The 26550-nt window shown below is 42.8% G+C and overlaps 1 protein-coding gene across 2 annotated transcripts in view; it reads right to left on the bottom strand.

Annotated features, from left to right (window-relative positions):
- The window catches only part of NEURL1 (neuralized E3 ubiquitin protein ligase 1), a 291834-nt gene that overhangs the window by 48838 nt on the left and 216446 nt on the right, over window positions 1-26550 (bottom strand). For both annotated transcript variants that reach the window (XM_040437455.1, XM_040437456.1), the window contains exon 2: window positions 5008-5249. In XM_040437455.1, coding sequence (XP_040293389.1) covers window positions 5008-5249 — 242 coding nt within the window. The remainder of the gene's footprint in view (window positions 1-5007; window positions 5250-26550) is intronic.

Genomic DNA, 26550 nt, shown 5'->3' with positions numbered 1-26550 from the left:
AAATACATTTCTGAGATTCACATGGAATCCAACAGAAAAAAGAAAGTATGAAATTAAAAGCATAACAGGGAAAGCATAGAGTCTGTGGGTGCCCACTATACCACTGCTACAATCTAGACGGCATATAGGTAAATATTGAAAGGTGTTGTCCGGGCTCCCCCGCCGATGTCCTCTTCAAGGGGTTCTGCGGGCTTTTAATATTGATGACCTATCCTCATGATAGGTCATCAATATCAGATCGGCGGGAGTCTGACTCCGAGCCCCCCCACCAATCAGCTGTATAAAGGCAAGGTGTGCGCAGTGAGCACATGCCGTCTCCCTTTTCTCTTCCTGCTCACCATAGACATAAAAGCAGGAAGAGAGACAGGAGATGGTACATGCACATTCCCTTCATACTGCTGATCGGCGGGGGTGCCGGGTGTCGGACCCCCGCCGATCTGATAATGATGACCTATCCTGAGGATAGCAATTGTGGCAGAAAAGGGAGAGGCGCTCATAGGGTAATAGTTTTTGGGTTAAATAGTTGACCAGAAAAATAAGTTGTGCTCACCTTTTTGTGTTGTGCAAGCATAGGCACAACACTAGTGTAGGCGTGTGGTTAGATAGTGGTCGGTGCTGCCAGTATCAGTCGCTTCTCGCTTGTAGGGTTGCCAGTCCTCCAGAGGAGCGATGAAAAGACAATACAAGGGTGTGGAGTAGATGTGGTCCACCGTTTTTCAATATTTCTTGGCGCAAAGGTATGACCTCAGGTAGTTGTAGATGGTTCCTTTATTGTTTATATAGAGAGGTGACAACGCGTTTCGGAGTAGCGAACACTCCTTTTTCAAGTCTGAAGTTAAAAAAACAACGTCCTCTGTGCAGACAGCGCGTTTTTCTCCTAGAAAACGCACTGTCTGCACAGAGGACGTTGTTTTTTTTAACTTCAGACTTGAAAAAGGAGTGTTTGCTACTCCGAAACGCGTTGTCACCTCTCTATATAAACAATAAAGGAACCATCTACAACTAACTGAGGTCGTGTCTTTGCGCCAAGAAGTATTGAAAAACGGTGGACCACATCTACTCCACACCCTTGTATTATCCTGAGGATAGGTCATCAATATTAAAAGCCCGGAGAACTCCTTTAAGAGGATATCTGGCCCTCACCAATCTGATATTGATCACCTATCGTTTATGTAACTCCTATAGAAGTAAATGGGAGTTATGGAACCAGAATAACAAAGACTGCTCAGCTGTTCTGTCCGGCTACTTTCACATCTGCGTTTTTGCTGGATCCGTCATGGATCAGCAAAAATGCTTCTATTAGGATAATACAACCAGTTGCATCCGTTATGAACGGATCGGGTTGTATTATCCCTAAAATAGCCATGACGGATCCAACTCTAAAACCATTGTAAGTCAATGGGTGCTGAATCCGTTTACTTTTGGGTCAGAGAAAACGGATCCGGCACCATTGACTTACATTGTGTTTCATGCCGGATCCGTCTTGCTCCATATCCCATGATGCACTCAAAAACGCTGCTTGCGGAGCTTCTGTGTACCTCATGGGAACGCAACTGAACGGAATGCATTCTGGCGCACTCCGTTCCCTTCAGTTTTGTTCCCATTGACAATAAATGGGGACAGAACTGAGGCGTTTTCCTCCGGTTTTGAGATCCTATGACGGATATCAACACCGAAAAGGAAAACGCTGATGTGAAAGTAGCCTAACCCAGTTATGAATGGTGCAAAGGGAAACTGGCTTTGTTTCATTTTACAAAGGATCGCTGAAAAATGAAACGTGGAATCTGATTGGTTGTCATGGACAACTAAGCCACTTTTCCTTTACACCAGTTTTGATATATCACTCCCATTGGGGGAAATTTATCAAAACTGGTGCAAAGGGACACTGGTTTAGTTGCAACCAATCAGATTGATCCTTTCATTTTCCAAATGAGCTCTCAAAAATAAAAGGCGGATTCTGATTAGTTGCTATGGGCAAATAGGCCATTTTTTTTGTTACAACTAGCTTTGACAATTCTCCCCTAATATCTCTTAAATAAAAGTGAAATGTCTTATTATAATTTCTCTCCAAGAGACGACAGGTTATATGAGAGCGAAATAACCTTGACACGTACAAGGCACACGTATACTCTATGGATTCCTGTGAAAACAGTCCACGCCTGTGGTTTTTGCTCATATTACCAGATATTTTACAGCTGTGTAAGGTCCTCCTGCAACACGTTCTTCTATATGTTATAGAGAAAGGGCAAATATACATATAAAGTCAATCGACTGTATGCTTGGATTGTCACAAGCCATAAGATGTCACGTATAACAACACAGAGACATCCTCTACTTTTGAGATCCAGTTTATTTTTCTAGGATGGCCAGCCAAGACAAAGAGCTTGCGTGTAATCGGACTTGACAGACTATAGCCGCAGTCATCAAGGCTGGTCCAAATATGCTTGTTCGATACGTATCCTTTCCTTCCATTTAAATGAAGGAAGCCAGGCGTGACGTTTTTAGACCTGCGAGATGCCTAGGAGTGCGGTTCCTCTCACAAAATAAATTGTGTACACTGGTTTTCTCCTCACTTGCAGGTTTTAAAACCAGTAAAGGCCAGATATGTTTTCTTTCCTCATGCCAATTTAGCACGGAAAATTAACATATCCCAAACCCAACTGACAAGCGAAAGCTGCCAGAATATTTTTGCCGCAAATGGTAATTGACTTGGAGGCAGTGTAATGGTTTGACACCATGTCATTGCTAGACGAGGTGGAAAGGTGCATGTAAGGGGGAAATTATTCTTGGTAAGTTTTCTTCATACTTTGCTGACAAGTAACTAAAAACAATGTAAAGCCACAGACACCACCAGTGTCGGACTGGGGTTCCTGGGGTCCACCAGAGGAAACTGTTCTCAGGGCCCAACCCTTATTTCATCCATAATGTCTAATAGGTTTTGATTCAAAGAAATAGACCTTAGTGGCAAGTGACTGGCTCCAAAGACAGATCCAAATGGGATTATTTCTCCTGGACCTATGGGGCCCACTATTCCATGAGAACCTGGGCTCATCGGAGTATCCTCTGATGGCCCAGTCCAACCATGCACACCACAGATATCACACTCAAAGTCATATGGAAAGTTCTCTATTTAATATATTAAAGGGCATCTGTCACCCCACTAAAGCCTTTTTTTTTTTTGGCTACTTAAATTCCTTATACTGCGATATATCAATATATAATGCTCTTACTGATTTTCGTTCTGTATTTTCTTCAAAAAACTGACTTTTATAATATGTAAATGACCTCTCTAGCAGCAGGTAGGGCGGCTACTTGCTGGTAGCAGCCGCATCCTCCTTTCATAATGACGCCCCCTCCTCATGTTGATTGACAGGGCCAGCGAACGCGCTCGTCCTCTGACTGGCCCTGTCTGCGTTCAAAATTTCGCGCCTGCGCCGTACCGGTCTTCAGTCGGCGCAGGTGCACTGAGAGGAGGACGCTCGCTCGGCCGCTCCATCCTCAATGCGCCTGCGCCGATGACGTCACATCTACACCCGACGCAGGCGCACTGAGGGAGGAGCAGCCGAGCGAGCGTCCTCCTATCAGTGCGCCTGCGCCGACTGAAGACCGTTACGGCGCAGGCGCAAAATTTTGAACGCAGACAGGTTCAGTCAGAGGACGAGCGCGTTCGCTGGCCCTGTCAATCAACATGAGGAGGGGGCGTCATTATGAAAGGAGGATGCGGCTGCTACCAGCAAGTAGCCGCCCTACCTGCTGCTAGAGAGGTCATTTACTGTACATATTATAAAAGTCCGTTTTTTGAAGAAACTACAGAACGAAAATCAGTAAGAGCATTATATATTGATATATCGCAGTATAAGGAATTTAAGTAGCCAAAAAATATAAAAATGACTTTAGTGGGGTGACAGAAGCCCTTTAAAGGGGTTTTCAATATGGGCGACCTATCCAGTCAGGATAGGTCATCAATATCTGATCAGTGGGAGTCTGACTCCCGGGTCCCTCACCAATCAGCTGTTTGAAGAGCCCATGGCGTTCTGGTGAGCACAGTGGCCTCTTCTTTGGCCACTGAAGTCACATTCATTAGTCACAATTCAAGTGAATGGGGCCGAGCTGCAATACCAATGTACAGCGCTGTATTTGGTATGCTTGGTGGGCTGCGGGAAGTCGGACCTCCACTGATCAGATATTTAAGGCACGCCAGTCCGACATTGAACACATGCATACACATTACAAAGACAGACAGCCACACATGGGCCCCCTGGAAGCGTCGGGCCAGGGGCTACCGCCCCAAAGGCACATTAGAACGTTACATGACTTTTCAATATACAAAGGGGATTCCTCATTTTTAACAGGTTTTCCCACTAACTATATTTGTCACCTATGGCCAGAATAGGTGATAAGCGTTTGATAGCCTGGACCCTCACCGATCAATAGAACAGGGGTTCCTCTCTTCTCTGTATTCAAAGTTTATGGGATTGCTGGTGACACAAGCATATTCGCACTGCTGCTTCCAGAGTCCTCCTCAATGTGGTTGGGTGGGGGCACGTAAGCCACTAGTTGAGCATCGGTGCTTCATTGGGAGTCTCAGTCAGGACAAGAAAATGCTGTGAATATATCTCAGTTTGATAATCTGTGCCCGTACATTATCTAAATGTCGTATTATAAATCAAGCAGCAGGAATTCCACTTGATTCCCTCATTTTCAGCCATTCTGATTAGAGTCGTATGCTCTTTAGAGTCCGCACTTTTACATTGTGAACCTTCTGCTCAGGCTTGATTAATGTGTCTCTTACTAGGCTTCTAAAATAATAGGAGTCTGATAAATGCTGCAGGTTGCCAAACTACATATTGTGCGCATTTTTGCATGATAAATGACCTCACTGGCTTAGGAAAATCTAATACCAGTCTGGAGAACAGGTACAATGGGATGAGGCTAGGTGCACTGTACTATAGCCACCAGTCAGACATTTGCACTACACAGATCACTGGCCAAGTAATGTCCACCTACCTTAAGCCGCACTTGTTCATGTATGACCACTGCTCTGTTGCTGAAGGTGATGGCATTACAGAAACTAGCCTGCCTCTTTACTGCTTTCTGGGTGGTATCCATCATGATCTGGGATCCCTTGGCATGGGGATGGAAAAGGAGGGGGCTGATTACCAATCCCCCACATTGTGGCATGGGCATGCAGTGCTTCTGCTTGTGATGACATCGGTGAGAGGAGGCTGGAAATGTCCCACCTATAGAATCTGAAAAGAAAAAGGGTATAAGAAGGAGAACAATATCCAAATATTTTTCATACATTTAGTTCAAGCAATGTCTTCAATCAGTGTAGTACATAGAAGACAGGGGCCCCTGTACACATTAGATGGTCAGCCAGTCATGCCAAAATTTCTGAGTTCAGACAACGTTTACCTAATGGGTATGGCCGGACCTGTCACCTCTCCAGACATCTCCAGGAGCATCTATTCTTCTGACTCTATGTTGTTCCATTCCTTTGTCTTTTCTACTAAAAATTATGAAGGAATTGCTAGCAGTAAAGGTACAGATGGGTGTTACCAGATGGAGGGGTGCCCCTTCACAGTCTGAGGCCTGGACAGAGTCAGATACACCTGCTACTGGTGAAAGCCAGCAGTACCGTTACTGCAGACTGCTGGCAATTTATTTGTAAACTTCTAGCAGGAATAATAAAGGAATAGCACAACATAGGGTCATAATAATAGATGCTCCAGAATTGTTATTACATGGGGAATGCAAGTAGTTAGTAAAACTGACATTTCAGGAGAGGTGACAGGTCCTCTTTATGGGCCTCATAGGAGCTGGATGGGCTGCCTCTGCGGTGCATATGGCATTCTGTACAATTTCCCATCATGGTAAGTGATGGAATGTTGCTAGAATATCCAATCACGTCCTGATCGGTGGGGCCCTGCATTGTGATTGCCTGAAAGCATCGGATGTGCAAGAAAAAAATGTGAAGGAACCTCACACACATTCTAGTCTATGAGTCAGTGAAAACCATGGACACAACACAGATGTCATCCTCGTTTGGTCCGTGGTTTTCATAGATCGTTGCTAGAATATCCTCTGGAAACCAATTTTCAGCCTAGCATTGTCCGTACAGATGACACACAGAGGGCAAAAAACACGCCCAAGAACCAAACAGGGATTCTTCATGGACATCTTTACAGATGAATCATTGACCATCTTGACGTGGATATCATCATGGACGTGGAGGTGTAAGAGTCCTAAGGTACGTCCCTCAGCGGATGAGGTGCAGTGAACTATTCTTTTGGGCTTATGTGCATCATAAATATGTCTAAAATGAGATGAACCAATTTTGGCACAAATTTGTCAGAATTTAGGCGCAGCTACAATAGTGTATGTTGGCCATTGTATGTGTAATTTAAAAGTTTCAAAAGATGTACGTAGAGGAGAGAGTTCCATACAAATTTGTGTTTAGGAAGAAGTGCTCATGATCAGTTCTCCAGGTCATCAGTTACTGATGTCAGACATCTACTGATTGAGATTTTAAGGCCAGGGGTGTACATAAAGCCTGTGCCGCTACACAGCAACCCAGAAGGCGGGTGAGGCCCAGTCTAGTCACAGGGGGTTTAAAAGCAAGTAACCTGCTTCTACACTCCATGGGTCTCTCTTAGATCACACAAACATCGCCTGTCAGCCGATCACAAAGCCTTGTCTGAGCCATTTAGAGACACAGGGCCAGAATTACAAAGTCCAGTAGTTTTCAGCATAGGGAGTTAACCCCTTCACTGCCCTAGATGACCACTGATGCTATTATTACCTTGCTAGGTCACTTGAGCACCAGGGATGTTATCATTAACCCTAGTAATACTATCATTGGCCACATTCAAACCTGTAGCTCACTAGGGATGTACCATTAATCTTTTCCTCTCCTTGACCACCAATAATGTTACGGTTATCCCCTTCACTACCCTAGACCACTAGGTATTTAATAAAATAAAACCCATCACTGTTCTAGATCACCAGAAATGTTACCATTATCCTTTCACTAACTTAGACCTCCAGGGATAATACCAATTATTGTATGAGAAATTTACGATCATTATTTTAAAGGTGAGAAACTGCAAGTTGCAGGCATGATGGAGGAAAGGGGCCCACGTGCTGATTTTAGCCAGGGGCCCTCAGCTGTCTACTATCCTGGCAATACGCCATAAGATTCAGTCTTTGGTATGCACTTAAGCGGTCATTTATTGTAATAAAATACCCCTATATTAGGCGTATTTTAGGCGCAGATGGCGGTGCACCGCCATTTTTGGGGCTTATTAAGACTGTCATCTAAAACGCCGGTCTTAATAAATGTGCCCCTTAATTTTGCATCCCACAAAGACATGTTCCCATCCATATAAGAAAAAGACACCTTACTGATGTGATATAAATTTAATTAATTTAAATATGTTCATTCTATGTGCAATGCACAATATCGGAACATTGTATGGTCATATATAGGGAAAACAAAACCAAATTGTCTGACAGCCCTAAAAACTATGACACTGCATATTTATTGACAAAAAAAATTGATAGACAGCTAGATAGCCTCATATGATCCATCATAAGATGACAATAGCGGAGGAAAACGCTTCAGTTTTATCCCCATTTATTGTCAATGGGGACTAAACTGAACTGAAGGGAACAGAGTGCAACAGAATGTATTCTGTTCCGTTTCACTGTGTTCCCATGAACCCATGCAAGCAGCGTTTTTGAGTACGTACTGGGATGCGGAGCATGAAGGATCCGTCATGACTCACAATGTAAGGCGTCGTGCACACGGCCGTTGCGGTTCCGTTCCGTGCTTTGTGCGGTCCCCAATGCACGGGCAACGTCCTAGAAGCGGTCGGGACGGATCCAAACCTATTCAACTTGAATGGATCCGTGATCCATCCGTTCCGCAAAAAGATAGAACAAGTTCTATTTTTTTGAGGAATGGAAGCACGCATCGAAAAACCACGGAGTGTAGTGCTTCGTGCTTCCATTCCGCACCGCACCTCATTCAAGTGAACGGGTCCGCATCTGTGATGCGGAATGCACAAGACTGGTGCCTCGTGTATTGCGGAACAGCTGTATGCGGCCCCCAATACTGCCACGGGAGCACAACGGCCGTGTGCAAGAGGCCTAAGTCTATGGAGACGGATCAGTTTCCTCTGACACAATAGAAAACGGATCGGTCCCCCATTGACTTACAATGGTTTTAGAGACGGATCCGTCATGGCTATTTTAGACATAATACACCCGGATCTGTTCATGACATATGTAGACGATTGTATTATCAAGACTGAAGCGTTTTTGCTGATCCATGATGGATCCATCAAAAACACTGGTGTGAAAGTAGCCTTATACAGATTGTACTATGTAAACATTTCCTATATAGAATTTTACGATGATAATAATAATAAAAATAGCAACCGGCGAATTATTATTATTTTTTTTTTTCTTGGGATGTTTCTAGTTATCAACAGAGGGCCACTGCATGGGATCGAAACATTGCCATTGCAGGGTTGGTTTACAAGTTTTGCATGTGTAATGTACAGTATATAACTACTCTAATGGATACAACTACTTCAGGCAATCATATTCCAAGTATATAGTGGGCATCAAGTTACAACTCTAAATCACTCTAAATTGACTCTGCACCCAGCATTAAGGCTCCCACTGTGAGTAGAATAAGTTGTCAGGCAGCACGTTGTGTTCACATCTTTCTTCCAGATGGAAAGAGTTGTATCCAGGGACAGAACCTTTTAGAACCTAGCATGGTATCGCGGCCATGTCTAGCATGAGGTAACATGCAAGTTCTGTTATATCCCCAGCATGGTGTACAGAGTGCTCTACAGTAATAACTGCTACAGTATAGATTGTATATTGTAATTTACCATGTTGCTGCCCATATTTCTTTAGGGAACGTCATACCATGTAATCATACAAGGAAGAGTGTGCTACACTTACAATAATTCATTCCCATAGTTTGTACGGGTCTTAAAGGGACAGTGTCATCAGGCTCACGCGGGACCCCCTCCGCTTGCCAGAGTATACAGTTGTAAGAAAAAGTATGTGAACCCTTTGGAATAATATGGATTTCTGCATAAATTGGTCATAAAATGTGATCTGATCCTCATCTAAGTCACAACAATAGACAATCACAGTCTGCTTAAACTAATAACACACAAAGAATTAAATGTTACCATGTTTTTATTGAACACACCATGTAAACATTCACAGTGCAGGAGGAAAAAGTATGTGAACCCCTAGACTAATGACATCTCCAAGAGCTAATTGGAGTGAAGTGTCAGCCAACTGGAGTCCTATCAATGAGATGAGATTGGAGGTGTTGGTTACAGCTGTCCTGCCCTATAAAAAACACACACCAGTTCTGGGTTTTCTTTTCACAAGAAGCATTGCCTGATGTGAATGATGCCTCACACAAAAGAGCTCTCAGAAAACCTACGATTAAGAATTGTTGACTTGCATAAAGCTGGAAAGGGTTATAAAAGTATCTCCAAAAGCCTTGCTGTTCATCAGTCCACGGTAAGACAAATTGTCTATAAATGGAGAAAGTTCAGCACTGCTGCTACTCTCCCTAGGAGTGGCCGTCCTGTAAAGATGACTTCAAGAGCACAGCGCAGACTGCTCAATGAGGTGAAGAAGAATCCTAGAGTGTCAGCTAAAGACTTACAAAAGTCTCTGGCATATGCTAACATCCCTGTTAGCGAATCTACGATACGTAAAACACTAAATAAGAATGGATTTCATGGGAGGATACCACAGAGGAAGCTACTGCTGTCCAAAAAAAACATTGCTGCACGTTTACAGTTTGCACAAGAGCACCTGGATGTTCCACAGCAGTACTGGCAAAATATTCTGTGGACAGATGAAACCAAAGTTGAGTTGTTTGGAAGAAACACACAACACTATGTGTGGAGAAAAAGAGGCACAGCACACCAACATCAAAACCTCATCCCAACTGTGAAGTATGGTGGTGGGAGCATCATGGTTTGGGGCTGCTTTGCTGCGTCAGGGCCTGGGCGGATTGCTATCATTGAAGGAAAAATGAATTCCTAAGCTTATCAAGACATTTTGCAGGAGAACTTAAGGCCATCTGTTCACCAGCTGAAGCTCAACAGAAGATGGGTGTTGCAACAAGACAACGACCCAAAGCATAGAAGTAAATTAACAACAGAATGGCTTAAACCAAAGTAAATACGCCTTCTGGAGTGGCCCAGTCAGAGTCCTGACCTCAACCTGATTGAGATGCTGTGGCATGACCTCAAGAAAGCGATTCACACCAGACATCCCAAGAATATTGCTGAGCTGAAACTGTTCTGTAAAGAGGAATGGTCAAGAATTACTCCTGACCGTTGTGCACGTCTGATCTGCAACTACAGGAAACGTTTGGTTGAAGTTATTGCTGTCTAAGGAGGTTCAACCAGTTATTAAATCCAAGGGTTCACTTACTTTTTCCACCTGCACTGTGAATGTTTACATGGTGTGTTCAATAAAAACATGGTAACATTTAATTCTTTGTGTGTTATTAGTTTAGGCAGACTGTGATTGTCTATTGTTGTGACTTAGATGAAGATCAGATCACATTTTATGACCAATTTGTGCAGAAATCCATATCATTTCAAAGGGTTCACATACTTTTTCTTGCAACTGTATATGATGGATGCAGTCACTGAAATGTCTAGTGCCTAATACTCCAAATGTCTTGCTGGCTACGCCTGGTGATAAACCTATTGCCTAGAGCAGGGGTCAGCACCTTCCGGCCCTCCTGCTGTTGTGAAACTACTTCCCCAGCATGCACACTTGCTCTGCTGTTCTGAGCATTCGGGTAGTTGTAGTGTCACAACAGCTTGGGTGCCAGAGATTGCCGATGCCCGACTTAGGGTTTCCAAAGCTGAGCTTGAGGTGATCAGACGGTTGCTGCATCAGATTCATCTTGTAAAGGGGGTTGTCTTAACGAGGGTACCTGCTGCAGATGCTGTGCCACCCGTGAGGAGGAGATCCCCAACTCTCTGCCCCCTTCCCTACTGGTGGTGAAACCAACAAGAGTGGCTTTTCTCTCCAACATTGGAGGGTTTGTCCATGAGAACTTCTTCCTAAACACTTGAACTCATTTTTATGGAACTCGCTCTCCTCTTACATACTTCTTTTGAAACTTTTAAATGACACGTACAATTTGGGTTGGGGAGTGATAAAAAAAAGAGAGACGACAATGGAGGATGTCATGGTTTAATTATGTATTGTTATAATTTTGTGGTTTTCTAAATAAAAATTATAAAAAAAATTAAAAAAACATTACACATACAATGGTCAACATTTACTATTGTAGCTGCGCCTAAATTCGGACAAATTTTTGTCGAAATTGGTGCATCTCATTTTAGACATATTTATGATGCACATAAGCCCAAAAGAATAGTTCTCTGCACCTCATCTGAGGCACGTGCCTTAGGACTCTTACACGTTCATGTCCATGATAATATCCATGTCAAGACGGTCAATGATTCATGCGTAAAGATGTCCATGATTCTTCTCCCTGTTGGGTTCTTGGGCGTGATTTTTGCCCTCCGTGTGTCATCTGTACGGACAATGCTAGGCTGATAATTGGTTTTCAGAGACTTCTCTTAGCAACGATCCATAAAAACCACAGACCAAATGACATCTATGTTGTGTCCATGGTTTTCACGGACTCATAGACTATAATGTGTGTGAGGGATTTGTAATCATGGCAAAAATATAGCATGCTCCTGTAGTGTCACCACAGACCCATGGTTTGTGGAAAACCACCTATGTGTGAATACACGCATTAAAGTCAAGGGGTATGAGTGCTTCCCATGGAGACCATGGACTGCACACGTCTGTGATACACTGACACGTCAAAGAGACCTTAGTAGGAAAGGCCGTGGCTTACCATGAAAGTGGCATGACTTGAGATGTACCGTTTTGCACCAAAATTACAAAAATACAAAATAAACACAAGAAAAAGTAAATAAATACATATAAAGTTCAACCACAAACTAAGCCAACCAATGCCTGGTATAAAGTTAGACAAAAGTATCCAGCCATGCACCAAATTTCTCATCCAGCCTGAGCTCCTGTGATGAATCTGGCACATCTTTAGACTGCCTACATTTTAGACAGGATTAGTAAATCTGCCCTAATACATATCGCACTATTCTTAACTACAGCAAAAGATAGGCTGGCATTGTTCCCCTCCGGCATGGTAACTGACCCACAGCATACCAGGCGGACAGCAGGGAATTCAGGAGGTGTTCTTTTTTTTTTATATCGTGAGCAATGTCACAAGACAGGAGCTTTCTGCAATTACTTATCATATTCAGAAATCTTGGTCATCCTGGTTTTCCAATTTATATGTCAAAGCAGAGGAAACCCAACAATGCAGATCACTCCAAAATGCAAGTCATACAGTGTCTAGAAAAAAATGGAAAATTAATCTCCTGTGCTGTACTTTCTGAAAGAATGACAGGAAGATGCCTTCTCTTCCTCCAGATATGTTCTGTTCAGGTTTCCCCATCCGCACGCTCCTCGCTATGTAAATACTCCCTGCACACGCTTCTCATCTCCTTGTCTGCCTTCTATAGCCAACATTCTGCCAGTTTTAACCACACACATGACAGGGCTCGGACTGGGATACTCCACTCCATTTAATCACAGAATCAATAGAAAATAGATAAATAAAAGGGGTACTCCGGCTTTAATATATTGACCGGATAGGTCATCAACATCAGATCAGTGGGGGACGCCAACATCCCCCCCACTGAACAACTCTTTTCTATAACCAGAAGTAGAAGGCTCCATACATTGTGCTGCAGTTGTGCCAGCGTCCTGCAGCACAGAAGCTTCCAAAAAAAAAATTATCGCTGGGGGGGCACCCTGTGTCAGACCCAACTGATCAGATATTCATGACTCATCCGGAGGACAGGTCATCAATATCTAAAAGCAGGAGTATCCCTTTAAATTGGGTTTGAATACTACACATGCATATATAGGTTGCTAGCAAATATAACATTTTTGAACAGGACCACCCCCTCCCGTCGGTCCCCTTAATGCAGACCGCAGACCGTACCAAAAAAATAAAATACTCACCTCTCTTATCCTGCAAGCATCTCGGCTCTTCATGCAACACTGAATCTAGGCACTGACCTGACGATGCACAGCGCCAGGTCATAGTGCGCGCCTACGCACACTACGTCTTGCCCTGAAGCTGTGCGCTGCCAGGACTTAGTGCAAAACAGCCACCCAGAGAAGAAAACCAGGGAGAGGTCAGTAATACCAGCACTATATTCACCGCTTCCTGGACCTTGAGAATAACTTCATTTGTCCTCCTCCTGGGCTCCTTCCTGAGTTTGGGCCCCGTAGCAGCCGTTTCCCCTGCATTCATGGTAGCTATGACCCTGGATGGAACTGTATAGTTCTGGCGCCGTGGCTAAAGGTAACAGGTGATCTGCAGGGTATCAGATCCCCAATTATCAGATATTGCGGGTCTATCTTGAGGATAGACCATCAATGTAAGTATTCGAGAAAACCCCTTTATCTAGATCCCTGTATTCCAGTGGTGGATCCTTCAGTCACATAATCCCTATCCTGAGATCAGGAAGAAAGTGTTCCTTCAGAGAAAACCCCTTTAAAAAGGTCCTGCTCCTGCAATCTGGGAGAGGAGACAATTGAAATAGTTTCATCTCCTCTTTTGAAGTCTACGTAGTGTGTAATGAAGTGTATGTGGTGAATAGAGGCAGCGGCAATGTCACTGATCACCATCACCCAACATACGGATAGAGATGTATACCAATTATTTAAAAAAAAAGATGGCGGCGCAGCACAAAATTGGACCATGAATGAAAGGCTCATAGGTAATCTGATGGATCCCTAGGGCTACACTCCCACAACACATAGTAACACTGGCCAACAGTAACTAATACACACCACAATGTACAACATAAATCAGTGTATGTGTCTATAACCAGTGATGGAAGCATTGACAATGTAACTGTGTGTTCTGTCCACACCCGAACGCTGGGGTTTCCTTTTTTCTCTCTGTCCTTTCTGATGACATCCGTGACTTGTTTATGAATGCAAACTTCATGTAAACCTCACATGTTCTACAGAACTTCATGGAAAGATGATGCTGCTTCCCAAGAACAAATAAGGGAAGTTATTCATTATCATCATATCTTAAGCAAATTTTCCAGTGATGTCACTGGTGGGTATCAGCCAACGCTGGTTTTGTGTCCGGTGTACTGCAGAAGGCCCAGAGCTCTGTGACGGAGAACTGAGAAGATCTTTCCAGAGAAGAGCTGCTGTATGGATCTCATGACTCGTTATTTCTCAATGGACGTTCTTCTTGCAGCGCTGATGTTCTAATCCTCTGTCTGTGTTCTCTCACAGAAGATATTACACTTTACATGTGTAGAGAGGAGAGGAGAAGTACCACAGGCAAATCGGTGGGTCTAATAAGAAGGACCAATGTCAGATACTGTATTCCAGACAGGCTTGAATTCTGAGCAGCAGGCGTATCCCACATCACAACTCAATACACCATGTAGATATACCGTTTACTAGTCCTGCCAATGTCCACGCATATATGTATGTTAGGTAAGGTTCACCTATGGGGACCCCGTGCCACTGTTTGGAAGTCTATAGAAACCAAATGTACACCATAATAGTCAATGGGCACCATTAGTGTCTGCCATATGTCAGATGTGGCATTTTGTTTTTTGTTTGGAAAACGTGCCACGTATGTGAACCTAACTGTATAAGTAATTGTGATGCCATTGTCCCGGATTTTGATAGTGATGGCCTATCGTCAGGACCAATCATGAATGTCAGATTGGAATGGGTCTAAGTCCCAGCACCGATCAACTTTTTTTTTAAAGAGGCTGCGGCGCTCCGTAATCACTGTGACGTCACGTTCATTGGTCACGTGGCCCAGGTGCGGCTCAGTCCTATTCAGGTGAATAGGGCTTAGCTGTAATACCAAGCACTGCCACTATCTAATGGATGGCTCTGTGCTTGGTTTTCTGCCAGGAGGCCACAGTGCTCACAGCTGATCAACAGGGGTGCTGGGAGTCAGAGCCCCTCCAATCTGATAATGATGATCTGTCCTGAAGATATCAACATCAAAATCTCAGAAAACCCCTTTAAATTTACCCCCTGGACAAAAGATTAAGTGAAAATACGTCTTTTGCCCAAAATTTCACTTTGTTGTTCACTACATAGCCAGAAGTCCTCGGAAAGCCATCTTTCAGACCAGTCCTTTTCCTGTACAGGATTGTGGCCAGGTCAAGGCAACCGATGCAGAGATGTCTGTGTCAGCAAGGAAAAGGTAAGTGACAGTTTGCGCATGGGTCACTGCCTCCACACTGGGCCACAGCAGACGGGCCACAGGATTGATTTACTTTTTAAATTACACCCCTACCCTGCCAGACCCGTGAAGGGAAGGATGCTTACCTGTTCCCCACCGCTAGGTTCCGGCTCCGTTGGTCCCCATCTGTCTTCATTGCACTTTAGTCCCCACATGTCAACTTCCAACACCGGCTGGGTCACGTGTGCCACTTAAGCAATGATTGATTGTCTGCGACGAGGTGTCTCCAAGGGTCACTGCTGGATCATGTAGTGCTTGGGGACCACCACTGCTGAGACCAGAGATTGGCTGCAGCGGTGCACGTGACCCCATCTATGCCAGAAGTTTACAGGCGGAGAGCTGCAGAGACAGAACTGAGCTGTAAGTCCAGCGGGGTGGGGCTGTAATTTAGAAAGATAGTCAATCATGGACAACCCCTTTAAAAGGGTTGTTTCAAGGAAATAACCCACTTTTGTAAGGATGCTGGACTGATGATCAGCTAATCACCACTGGGCATTTCCCCTACAGCGGCTGCACATTATGATGACCACTCTCTGTCTTGTCTCATATACGGAGGATACCTAGTGGAGGACCACCTCCTCTATGATAATAATATGCCCTAATACAGCAGTGTGCCACTATCTAAGAATCGGAAGCTAAATAAGCCATAGGATCTTTAAAAAAAAATGTATATATATATATCTCTTAAATACCGATGCTAATATAAATATACAGTATATATATATATATATATATATTATCCATTAGTTGCAGTGTATGATCTGCAGCTCGTAAGTGTATCTTGGATACAAGTTCCATGTTCCTAAACACCAGGCCTAACCTTTCACGTACTACGTTGGTTGGAATGTGTACATATTGTTACCATCACTTTACACTGTGACTCTCCGCCGCGTGCTCCTAACATATAACATCTGCTCGTTTAATAGGTCTGTCCCTCATCCCTCTTTCCTACTGGAAGATGGTGCCGAAAACAGATAGTGATCAAGCAGTCTCTGGGGATCGCCTCCTGCTCATGACTGCCCAGAAAGTTACATTGGCCCAAATCTGTATGTATGCACCATGTGAGGCGGACAGATGGATCACTGTCACATATGGAACTAATAGCTGTGCTGATCATAATCAGAATATAATTAAAATCACATTATAGAGAATTAAACAGAAACAACTCGTAGAAAATTGAGCAGATACAACATGAGGTCTGGATTCATTCAAATGAAAGATATTTAAGGGGGACTCGAGCAGTAGCCTAATTCAGGATCCTCCAGGTAGGATTTTAGACTCCCTAGATGATGTATTTTCATGGCAATGATCAAATATGACAAGCCGCGATATTCACTGTTGGTTACCACACCAGCTGACACCCGCAAGCACTGGCGTGGGCCCGAGTCCTAAGCCAGCACCACTGAAATGACTTACCATTATGGCACAGAATGTTAACTCACTGCGCTCTGTGCTCTAATAGTAGAAATCACATTTGTCAGCAGTCATGTCATTATCATCACAGGAAGGATTACAATGGAAGATAAACTTTCTATATAGATAATACAGGATCACAGCATTCACAATAGCTCACCTCCTCGCCTATACATGCTCTGTGACCTCTGTACAGGTCACAGAGGATGTGTAGAACCCCAGCAGCTCAAACTGAGCCGAATCTTCACCATTAGGACCTCCACTGATCCCAAGAACGAGGGACACAGATTACCCCGAATAAATGGAGCTTCATGCCACCAATCTATTCATTCTCATGGAACTGCTGGAAACAGTCGACAGTTTCTCCATTCATTCGAGGGAATCTGTCACAGTCATTACTGCTGGCTGTGACCTTCTGTCTATGCTCTCGCTGCAGCTCCGTTCCTCTGTATTATTTGTGGTTCTGTATGGGTTAACTCCCCTGTATTCCTATTAGGAGTTAATCCTCTGTCTGCTCCATGGGTGTGGTCTCTCTGCTGCACCCATGGAACCTGTATATAAGGCTGAGGTTTCCTCAGTTCTGTGTCAGCTCTCCTGGTGTGTGTTGTCTTGTCCTGTCCTGCGCCTGGTTTGTACTTTCTCTCCCATGCTGCTGACCCATGGGATCTGTGTCTGTCTGTCTGTCTGTGCTCTGTGAGTTTCCCTACTTGTTCATTTGCGTCCTTTTTCCTGTCTTTCTGTTCTGCCAGTTATGTTTTAGTTACTTTGTGTTTATTCTGATGTCTGTGTTCAGCAAGCCTTTGCAGCAGAGTGGCATGACAAGGCCATGCAGATTACTACTGGTGGAGCAAGTCCTTCTCTGCTCATTGCCACTCCTGCTCCCTTGCATGAACTCCTGCTTGTATTATTTGCCCTGTTTTGTATTTACCTGTCTGTTATGTTTGCCTATGTGCCGTCGGTACCTTCTGGTACCTGTTGTCCATTCGCTCCTGCTGTCACTGTCTAGGTCACGCTCCAGAGTGGACCCTGGCAACTTTCTGCGGCTAAGTCTAACCCTACCATCTAGGGCTCTAGTGAAAACCAGGAGTTGCTTAGTTACGCCCCTCTGGAGTATTACTAGACAGTGGCGCAGTGGGGGTTTTCTCCCACTGTGCTGACGGTACATAGAGCTCATGTTTTGTCTGTGCTGCCTTCCATGTATGTTTGTGCAATAAACTCTTATGTGTCTGTACCTGATTTCCGTTTATTGCTTGACGACGCGGTGGTCTCTCCTGGGACCTCCAACTCGTGACAGAATCAAGACTCCCATTTTTGGGAAAGGTGGAGAACCCTTTGCTGGGACCTCTAGAGATCAGATGCCTATCCCCTATCCTGTGCATATTTTATCTGAATATTCATACTGACAGTTTAAAGATCCTTTTAGATACAGTACAGACCAAAAGTTTGGACACACCTTCTCATTCAAAGAGTTTTCTTTATTTTCATGACTATGAAAATTGTAGATTCACACTGAAGGCATCAAAACGATGAATTAACACATGTGGAATTATATACATAACAAACAAGTGTGAAACAACTGAAAATATGTCATATTCTAGGTTCTTCAAAGTAGCCACCTTTTGCTTTGATTACTGCTTTGCACACTCTTGGCATTCTCTTGATGAGCTTCAAGAGGTTTTCACTTCACAGGTGTGCCCTGTCAGGTTTAAGAAGTGTGATTTCTTGCCTTATAAATGGGGTTGGGACCATCAGTTGCGTTGAGGAGAAGTCAGGTGGATACACAGCTGATAGTCCTACTGAAAAGACTGTTAGAATTTGTATTATGGCAAGAAAAAGGCAGCTAAGTAAAGAAAAACGAGTGGCCATCATTACTTTAAGAAATCAAAGCAAAAGGTGGCTACTTTGAAGAACCTAGAATATGACATATTTTCAGTTGTTTCACACTTGTTTGTTATGTATATAATTCCACATGTGTTAATTCATAGTTTTGATGCCTTCATAGTCATGAAAATAAAGAAAACTCTTTGAATGAGAAGGTGTGTCCAAACTTTTGGTATTTACTGTACATCCTAGAGACAGTAATAAAAACCCTTCAAGCATATTACAACCACACATAGGCATTCTCTGAGATGAGATGTCTACTTCTTCTCAAGTCGTTTGGTCCTCATTAGGACTCCTCATTAAAGTTTTCACAAACTGCATAAAACTATCATTCCCAAGAAACAATTAACCTTGACAGAAACACTGGGTTGAACATTGGGACATACTTAGATCTATTGTAATCCAATATCTAATCAGCATTAATGTACGCCTGATTTATTGTCTGCCGATGTCATGGACCACCTGGAAGGTTCTATGCCTTGATCTCCATTACAACCCCTTCTATCTAGGGCTCTCTGCTCCAGTGCTGTCATCCGCAATGTGCCACTGGGGAGGATAATAAGAATACACAAAATAACAATGGTCATACGGAACATGTGGTCTTCAGGACAGATGCCCAAAAGTTAATCTCTTAAGTAGCCCTTAAAGGGGTTGTCTGATAGGACTTGGTCCAGAATGGGTTTTAAAAAATAATATAATAATTTCCTCACCGACTCCCCGCCGTTCTCACACTTACTGGGTGCCCTGTGCTCTCCGACTCCTGGTCCTGTCTCGACAGACAGGAAATGACAAGAAATGCAGTCTTAGCCAATCACTGACCGAGGCGGATCACTGCTCTGGAAAGTGACTGGCTGAGTGGGCATTTCCTGTCAAGTCTTTCGAGATCAGCTAGGGGTTACGGAAATAGTATAGCTTGCTGTGCTATGCTGTTTGCATAGGTCATATTCACTGCCATGGGAGATATGAAAACAGCGGAGCACTTCTAAGTTTCTGTCACTTCGGGCACCCCTGGCGGGGGCTTATTGTGTGTTATTCCCATCTCAGCCATTACAGGTTAAATTTAGGTTGCACAGGTTTTTTGTTAACCTTTAGCAATACAAATTTTACAGTTTATACAATACCACACAAATGGCGAATAAAGGGAATGTATCAGGAAATAACACATTAAATTGTTTAATATATTATTTTTCAGACTGTTCAGCCTTTTTTTTTTTTTTACTTGTTTGACTATCCACAAAATTTAAGTTTTCATAATAGCACATGGAGCAGAGACATTAGGCTGGGACTTTTAGTCTCGCTTGTCAGCTTTGCCGTATAGACTGGGTCAGAGTCAGCAGAGGGAAGGGATCTAACGATTGCTCTATTGTGGTGCTGGTGACCTAGATTAGACAGGATAGTAATACTAAGTACACAGATATGGCTCTCCATTCATGTACCCTGCTGCCCCCTGGTGTCGGGGGAGGAGCTGTACTCCATAGCTTCCTAGAGACTGTAATCATTTATGGCATATCTCTGTTAATAAACTTTTACTTATTGCAACAGGATTGATATACAAAGTGTTTCTTTTTTTTGTGGACAACTTATCAAAAAGTTACAGACTGAAAACATTTTTCACTGACGAATTGGGAAAACATAATAAATGATTTTAAAGTGTACCTAACCTTCTGAACAAGTTTATTAAAACCTATTCTAGATACTACAGGGCACATTTATTAAGACCGGAGTGTTAGACGCTGGTCTTAATAAACCCTTAAGCTGGCGGTGGTTCCGCAGAAGTTATGAAGAGCCTGCGTCCGCTTGCTCCTCTAAAAGCTCTACCTAGCACATCAGTGCAGGAGACCCTGTACCAATGTGTTACGCCAGGCAGTGTGGAGTGGGACAGGAAGGAACAGAGACGTCCTATGCAGAGTTCCTGCCTGTGCTCACCCCGCTTTGCTTAAGTCTTGCATAGCACAATGGTATAGGGCAGTGATGGCGAACCTATGGCACGGGTGCCAGAGGCGGCACTCAGAGCCCTCTCTGTGGGCACCCGCACTGTGAAAAAAGTCTGTGTTGTACCAATATGCCTTAGACTTTTCCTGCCATTCATCAGCGCAGGGTGCACTATGAACAGCACAGGCAGGGCACTGAATGGCAGGGCACATATTATAGCTAAATGATAAAGTACATGGAATATATACTATATTGAACTATAGTATTCAGGTTAAATTGCCGTGTTGGCAGTTTACGATAAACAAGTGGGTTTTGGGTTGCAGTTTGGGCACTCGGCCTCTAAAAGGTTTGACATCACTGCTATAGGGTCTCCTGCACCGATGTGCTATGGAGGAGTCAGCGGGAACAGGTGGGAGCTCTGCATAGCACATTGCTGCACCTGTCTGTGCCCACTCTGTTAAACCCTGGCATAGCACATTAGGTGTGTTATGCCAGAGCAGAGCGGACATTGCACAGGTAGGAGCAACGATGTGTGCTTCTGCCAGTACAGTGCTCACTGTGGCCCCTATGTCTGCAGTACAGTGGATGTCATACATCATTGACATACATTGTCATACATCATTGACATGTCAGCGTTGTACGAGTGTACGGATTCCAAAGCGCTACAGACGCCTGAACAGTAAAAAAAATAAAAATTACGTTTAATACAAAAATTAATGATATGGCATTTAGAATAGTTTTTAATTAACTTATTCAAAAGATTAGGTACACTTTAGGCCTAGAGCTCAATACAGTGTCACTGGGGTTCCTTGGGTCCACCAGAGGAAATTATTCTTGGGGCACAACACCTATATAATCAATAATGTTTAATAGGTTTTGAATCAATGAAATAAGCCCTAGTGGCAAGTGACTAGCTCCAAGGGCCTTCAAATGGGGTTTTCTCCTGTTTCTTTGGGACCTATTATGCTATTAGTGCCTGGGCCCACAGGAGGATCCTCTGGTACTCTGGTGGGCGGGTTCCTACCTCAATATACTAATAAGAACTCAATGCCATAATTACCAATGTTTAGGTTGATAAAATCGGGGCATACAAAACCCCACCACTGGGACAGCCCCACTACCACCCACTTATGGTGGGGTTATCGTTAGTCACACCCATTTTGGGGCACTGGACAGCCTGAATTTGTGAGGACTGTCTCTGAAAATTTGAGACAGTTGGCCACTATGCAAAACGAGTATTAACTGGGAACTGTAAAATAATAATTACCACCATTTTTAACCTACTCCAGTGCCACCAGCCTAAAATAAATTCCCTAACATGTCTCTAGTTTCTTTTTTATGGACACAGGAAAAAAAGTCCCCTATCTTTAAGGACCGTTCAGGAGTTTATGGATGGTTTGCAACCCTGCATTGCAGCTGCCCTAAAGCTCACACACTCTCTGCTGCACCATTTGTATTTGCATCCTTTTTGCCACAGATATATTTTTATTCTAATGCAATTTACAACAATTTTATCAAAAGGCACTTGTGTATGGTGGATGGTAACTCTGTCTCAAGTGTCTTCAGTTTGGGGTTTTTGGAAAAAGTAACCATTTTATTCCATCTCTCCTCTGGAGTAGCTAAAAAAAATTGAGACTAATTTTTTTTTTAACAATAGCACACAGAACTAAAAATGACAAAAGAGGCGCAAAACACTCTAAAACAAGTGCAAAATTCTTTATAAATGTGACAACTTTGGGGTTTCGCTCTGGTAGATAGGGTAAGCGGGAGCAGTACAGAGGCAAAATACAAGTTATTAACTCAAAACGTCAGTGTTTATTCACACTTGAGGCAATTACACAAAACAGCACGTAACTTTGCAGTCTTGGTGTTAATTCACACACAATGTAAAGTTCATATAACACAAGTCACCTTGCTGGCAGTTCTACCTCCAGTAGTCCACAGCAGGCTTTAGGGTGACTGTTTCCCCAGCATGCGACTCTCAGCCCTCCAGCACGGCACAAAGCCTCAGATCCCAAAAACAGAGACATCTCTGCTGAGCCCAGCTGCCTATTTAAGGACAGCCAGGTGCTGCAAAAACCCAGACCAGAGTTTAAGTGCCGGCCCGGGTTTTGGCAGCACCTGGCTGTCCTTAACCCCTTAAGGACTCAGCCCTATTTCACCTTAAGGACTTGGGCATTTTTTGCAAATCTGACCAGTGTCACTTTAAGTGCTGATCACTTTAAAACGCTTTGACTTATCCAGGCCATTCGGAGATTGTATTTTCGTCACATATTGTACTTCATGACACTGGTAAAATCATGTAAAAAAAAATCATTTTTATTTATAAAAAAATACCAAATTTACCAAAAATTTGAAAAAAATTGCAAATTTCCAAGTTTCAATTTCTCTACTTTTATAATACATAGTAATACCTCCAAAAATAGTTATTACTTTACATTTGGATCATTTTGGGAATAATATTTTATTTTTTGGGGATGTTACAAGGCTTAGAAGTTTAGAAGCAAATCTTGAAATTTTTCAGAAATTTTCAAAAACCCAATTTTTAGGGACCAGTTCAGGTCTGAAGTCACTTTGCGAGGCTTACATAATAGAAACCACCCAAAAATGACCCCATTCTAGAAACTACACCCCTCAAGGTATTCAAAACTGATTTTACAAACGTCGTTAACCCTTTAGGTGTTCCACAAGAATTAATGGAAAATAGAGATACAATTTAAAAATTTCACTTTTTTGGCAGATTTTCCATTTTAATATTTTTGTTCCAGTTACAAAGCAAGGGTTAACAGCCAAACCAAACTCAATATTTATGGCCCTGATTCTGTAGTTTACAGAAACACCCCATATGTGGTCGTAAACCGCTGTATGGGCACACGGCAGGGCGCAGAAGGAAAGGAATGCCATACGGTTTTTGGAAGGCAGGTTTTGCTGGACTGTTTTTTTTTACACCATATCCCATTTGAAGCCCCCCTGATGAACCCCTAGAGTAGAAACTCCATAAAAGTGACCCCATCTAAGAAACTACACCCCTCAAGGTATTCAAAACAGATTATACAAACGTTGTTAACCCTTTAGGTGTTCCACAAGAGTTATTGGCAAATGGAGATGAAATTTCAGAATTTCAATTTTTTGGCAAATTTTCCATTTTAATCCATTTTTCCCAGTAACAAAGCAAGGGTTAACAGCCAAACAAAACTCAATATTTATGGCCCTGATTCTGTAGTTTACAGAAACACCCCATATGTGGTCGTAAACCGCTGTACGGGCACACGGCAGGGCGCAGAAGGAAAGGAATGCCATACGGTTTTTGGAAGGCAGATTTTGCTGGACTGTTTTTTTTGACACCATGTCCCATTTGAAGCCCCCTGATGCACCCCTAGAGTAGAAACTCCAAAAAAGTGACCCAATTTTAGAAACTACGGGATAGGGTGGCAGTATTGTTGGTACTAGTTTAGGGTACATATGATTTTTGGTTGCTCTATATTACACTTTTTGTGAGGCAAGGTAACAAGAAATAGCTGTTTTGGCAGCGTTTTTATTTTTTGTTATTTACAACATTCATCTGACAGGTTAGATCATGTGATATTTTTATAGACCAGGTTGTCACGGATGCGGCGATACCTAATATGTATACTTTTTTATTTATTTATGTAAGTTTTACACAATGATTTCTTTTTTGAAACAAAAAGAATCATGTTTAAGTGTTTCCATAGTCTGAGAGCTATAATTTTTTCAGTTTTTAGGCGATTACCTTGGGTAGGGTATGATTTTTGCGGGATGAGATGACGGTTTTATTAGCACTATTTTGGGGTGCGTGTGACTTTTTTATCGCTTGCTATTACACTTTTTGTGATGTAAGGTGACAAAAAATAGCTTTTTTTACATCGTTTTTATTTTTATTTTTTTACGGTATTCATCTGAGGGGTTAGGTCATGTGATAATTTAATAGAGCAAGTTATTACGGATTCTGCGATACCTAATATGTATACTTTTTTTATTTATGTAAGTTTTACACAATGATTTCATTTTTGAAGCAAAAAATATCATGTTTTTAGTGTTTCCATAGTCTGAGAGCCATAATTTTTTCAGTTTTTGGGCGATTACTTTGGGTAGTGTATGATTTTTGCAGGATGAGATGACTGTTTTATTGGCACTATTTTGGGGTCCATATGACTTTTTGATCGCTTGCTATTACACTTTTTGTGATGTAAGGTGACAAAAAATGGTTTATTTAGCACAGTTTTTATTTTTTATTTTTTACGGTGTTTATCTGAGGGGTTAGGTCATGTGATATTTTTATAGAGCCGGTCGATACAGACGCGGCGATACCTAATATGTCTACTTTTTTTTTTCTTCCTATTTTTTACCTTTTTTTTTTTACTTTATTTGGGGAAAATGACGTTTTTGTTTATTTTTAATTGAAACTTTTAATATTTGGGGGGGAAACTTTATTTTTTTAACTTTTTTTTAGCTTTCTTTTATGTCCCACTTTGGGACTTCAACTTTTGGGGGTCTAATCTCTCGAGACCCCCCCCCCCCCCCTGGCTTTGTGACAGGATGCCCGCTGAATGATTTCAGCGGACATCCTGTTGCGATTAACCCCCGCCGCGCCGAAAATCGCGATTTAAACTTAGGACGTACCGGTACGTCCTGAGTCCTTAAGGACTCGGGAAACAGGGCATACCGGTACGTCCTAAGTCCTTAAGGGGTTAAATAGGCAGCTGGGCTCAGCAGAGATGTCTCTGTTTTTTATTTAACCTCACCTGACTGGAAACCAGCCCAGCCGCACATGCTGGGAGGAAAATACCTGCCTTGCCAGACACAACCCCTCACTGTGTCACACAATATTAATAAATCCCCCTATTATTTCTGTTTATTTAACCTAAATTTGTATAATCTATGTATAGCGCAGTGGAAAATGCTGGTGCTAAGCCAGGGGCGGACTGGGAACTTAAAGTGACCCGGTTTTTTAGTCTGGTCCAAACTGATGGAAGGCATGGCCAGCAATACTGTATTGTGGCACATTATACCACCCCAACAGAGCCAAATACTACAGTCCATCACAAAATACTGAGGCCAGCAGCACAAAATACATCCCCAAACACTTCCACTGGCTGGCTGTGAGGAGGGCTCAGGTGGCCCCCTGGGCATCGGCCCACCGGGAAATTTCCCTGTAAGGTCTATGGCCAATCCGCCCCTGTGCTAAGCAACTTGAAATAAATAGTGCATAGGGCCGATGTATGAAATGGTCTAAGATCACGGATCGGTCACGGATCAGCTTTTATTTTGAATTATAGGCTTGAAAAATGAAAGCTGTGCTGTGATTGGTTGGTATGGACAACTAAGGCAGTCTTTCCATCAGACAGCTTCAGCCATCGTCTCCTATATGTTTATGCACTCATAGTTTATTCAGGAACTTTACATGCCCTTAGCAGATACATCAATACAGACTAATGACAAACAAGTAAAATCCATCTAGAAAAATACTGAACACTCAATCACTCAGATAAAAGCATCATTTACAGCCTCCATTTCCCAGGGGGAAATACTATAGATTGAATATAATGTGCTAAAGCGTATAAGCCAGAACACAGAGAGCGCATAGTTCACAAACTTGTACAGTAACCACAGACTTAGAAATCATAAATTACCCCCTTTAAAGCCCTTGTCCCACGAAACATATTCTACATTTTTCAAACCATCACCTGGATCTGAATACTTTTATAATTGCATGTAATTAAAAATGTATTATTGCCAGTGAGCTATTCAATAAAATGTATCTGTATAGCGCCACCTGCTGTTTGTTTGTTTCCTTATTTTTTTGTCCGTCCCACTTTGCTGATCAAACATGCTCAGTTTAAGGCCTCATGCACACGACCGTTTTTTTTTTTTTAAGGTCCGCAAAAACGGGG

Source organism: Bufo bufo, chromosome 6 (assembly GCF_905171765.1).
Source record: "Bufo bufo chromosome 6, aBufBuf1.1, whole genome shotgun sequence".
Taxonomy (NCBI): Eukaryota; Metazoa; Chordata; class Amphibia; order Anura; family Bufonidae; genus Bufo; species Bufo bufo.
Note: the sequence above shows the minus strand (reverse complement) of the source record. Positions and strands in the feature narration are given on the sequence as shown.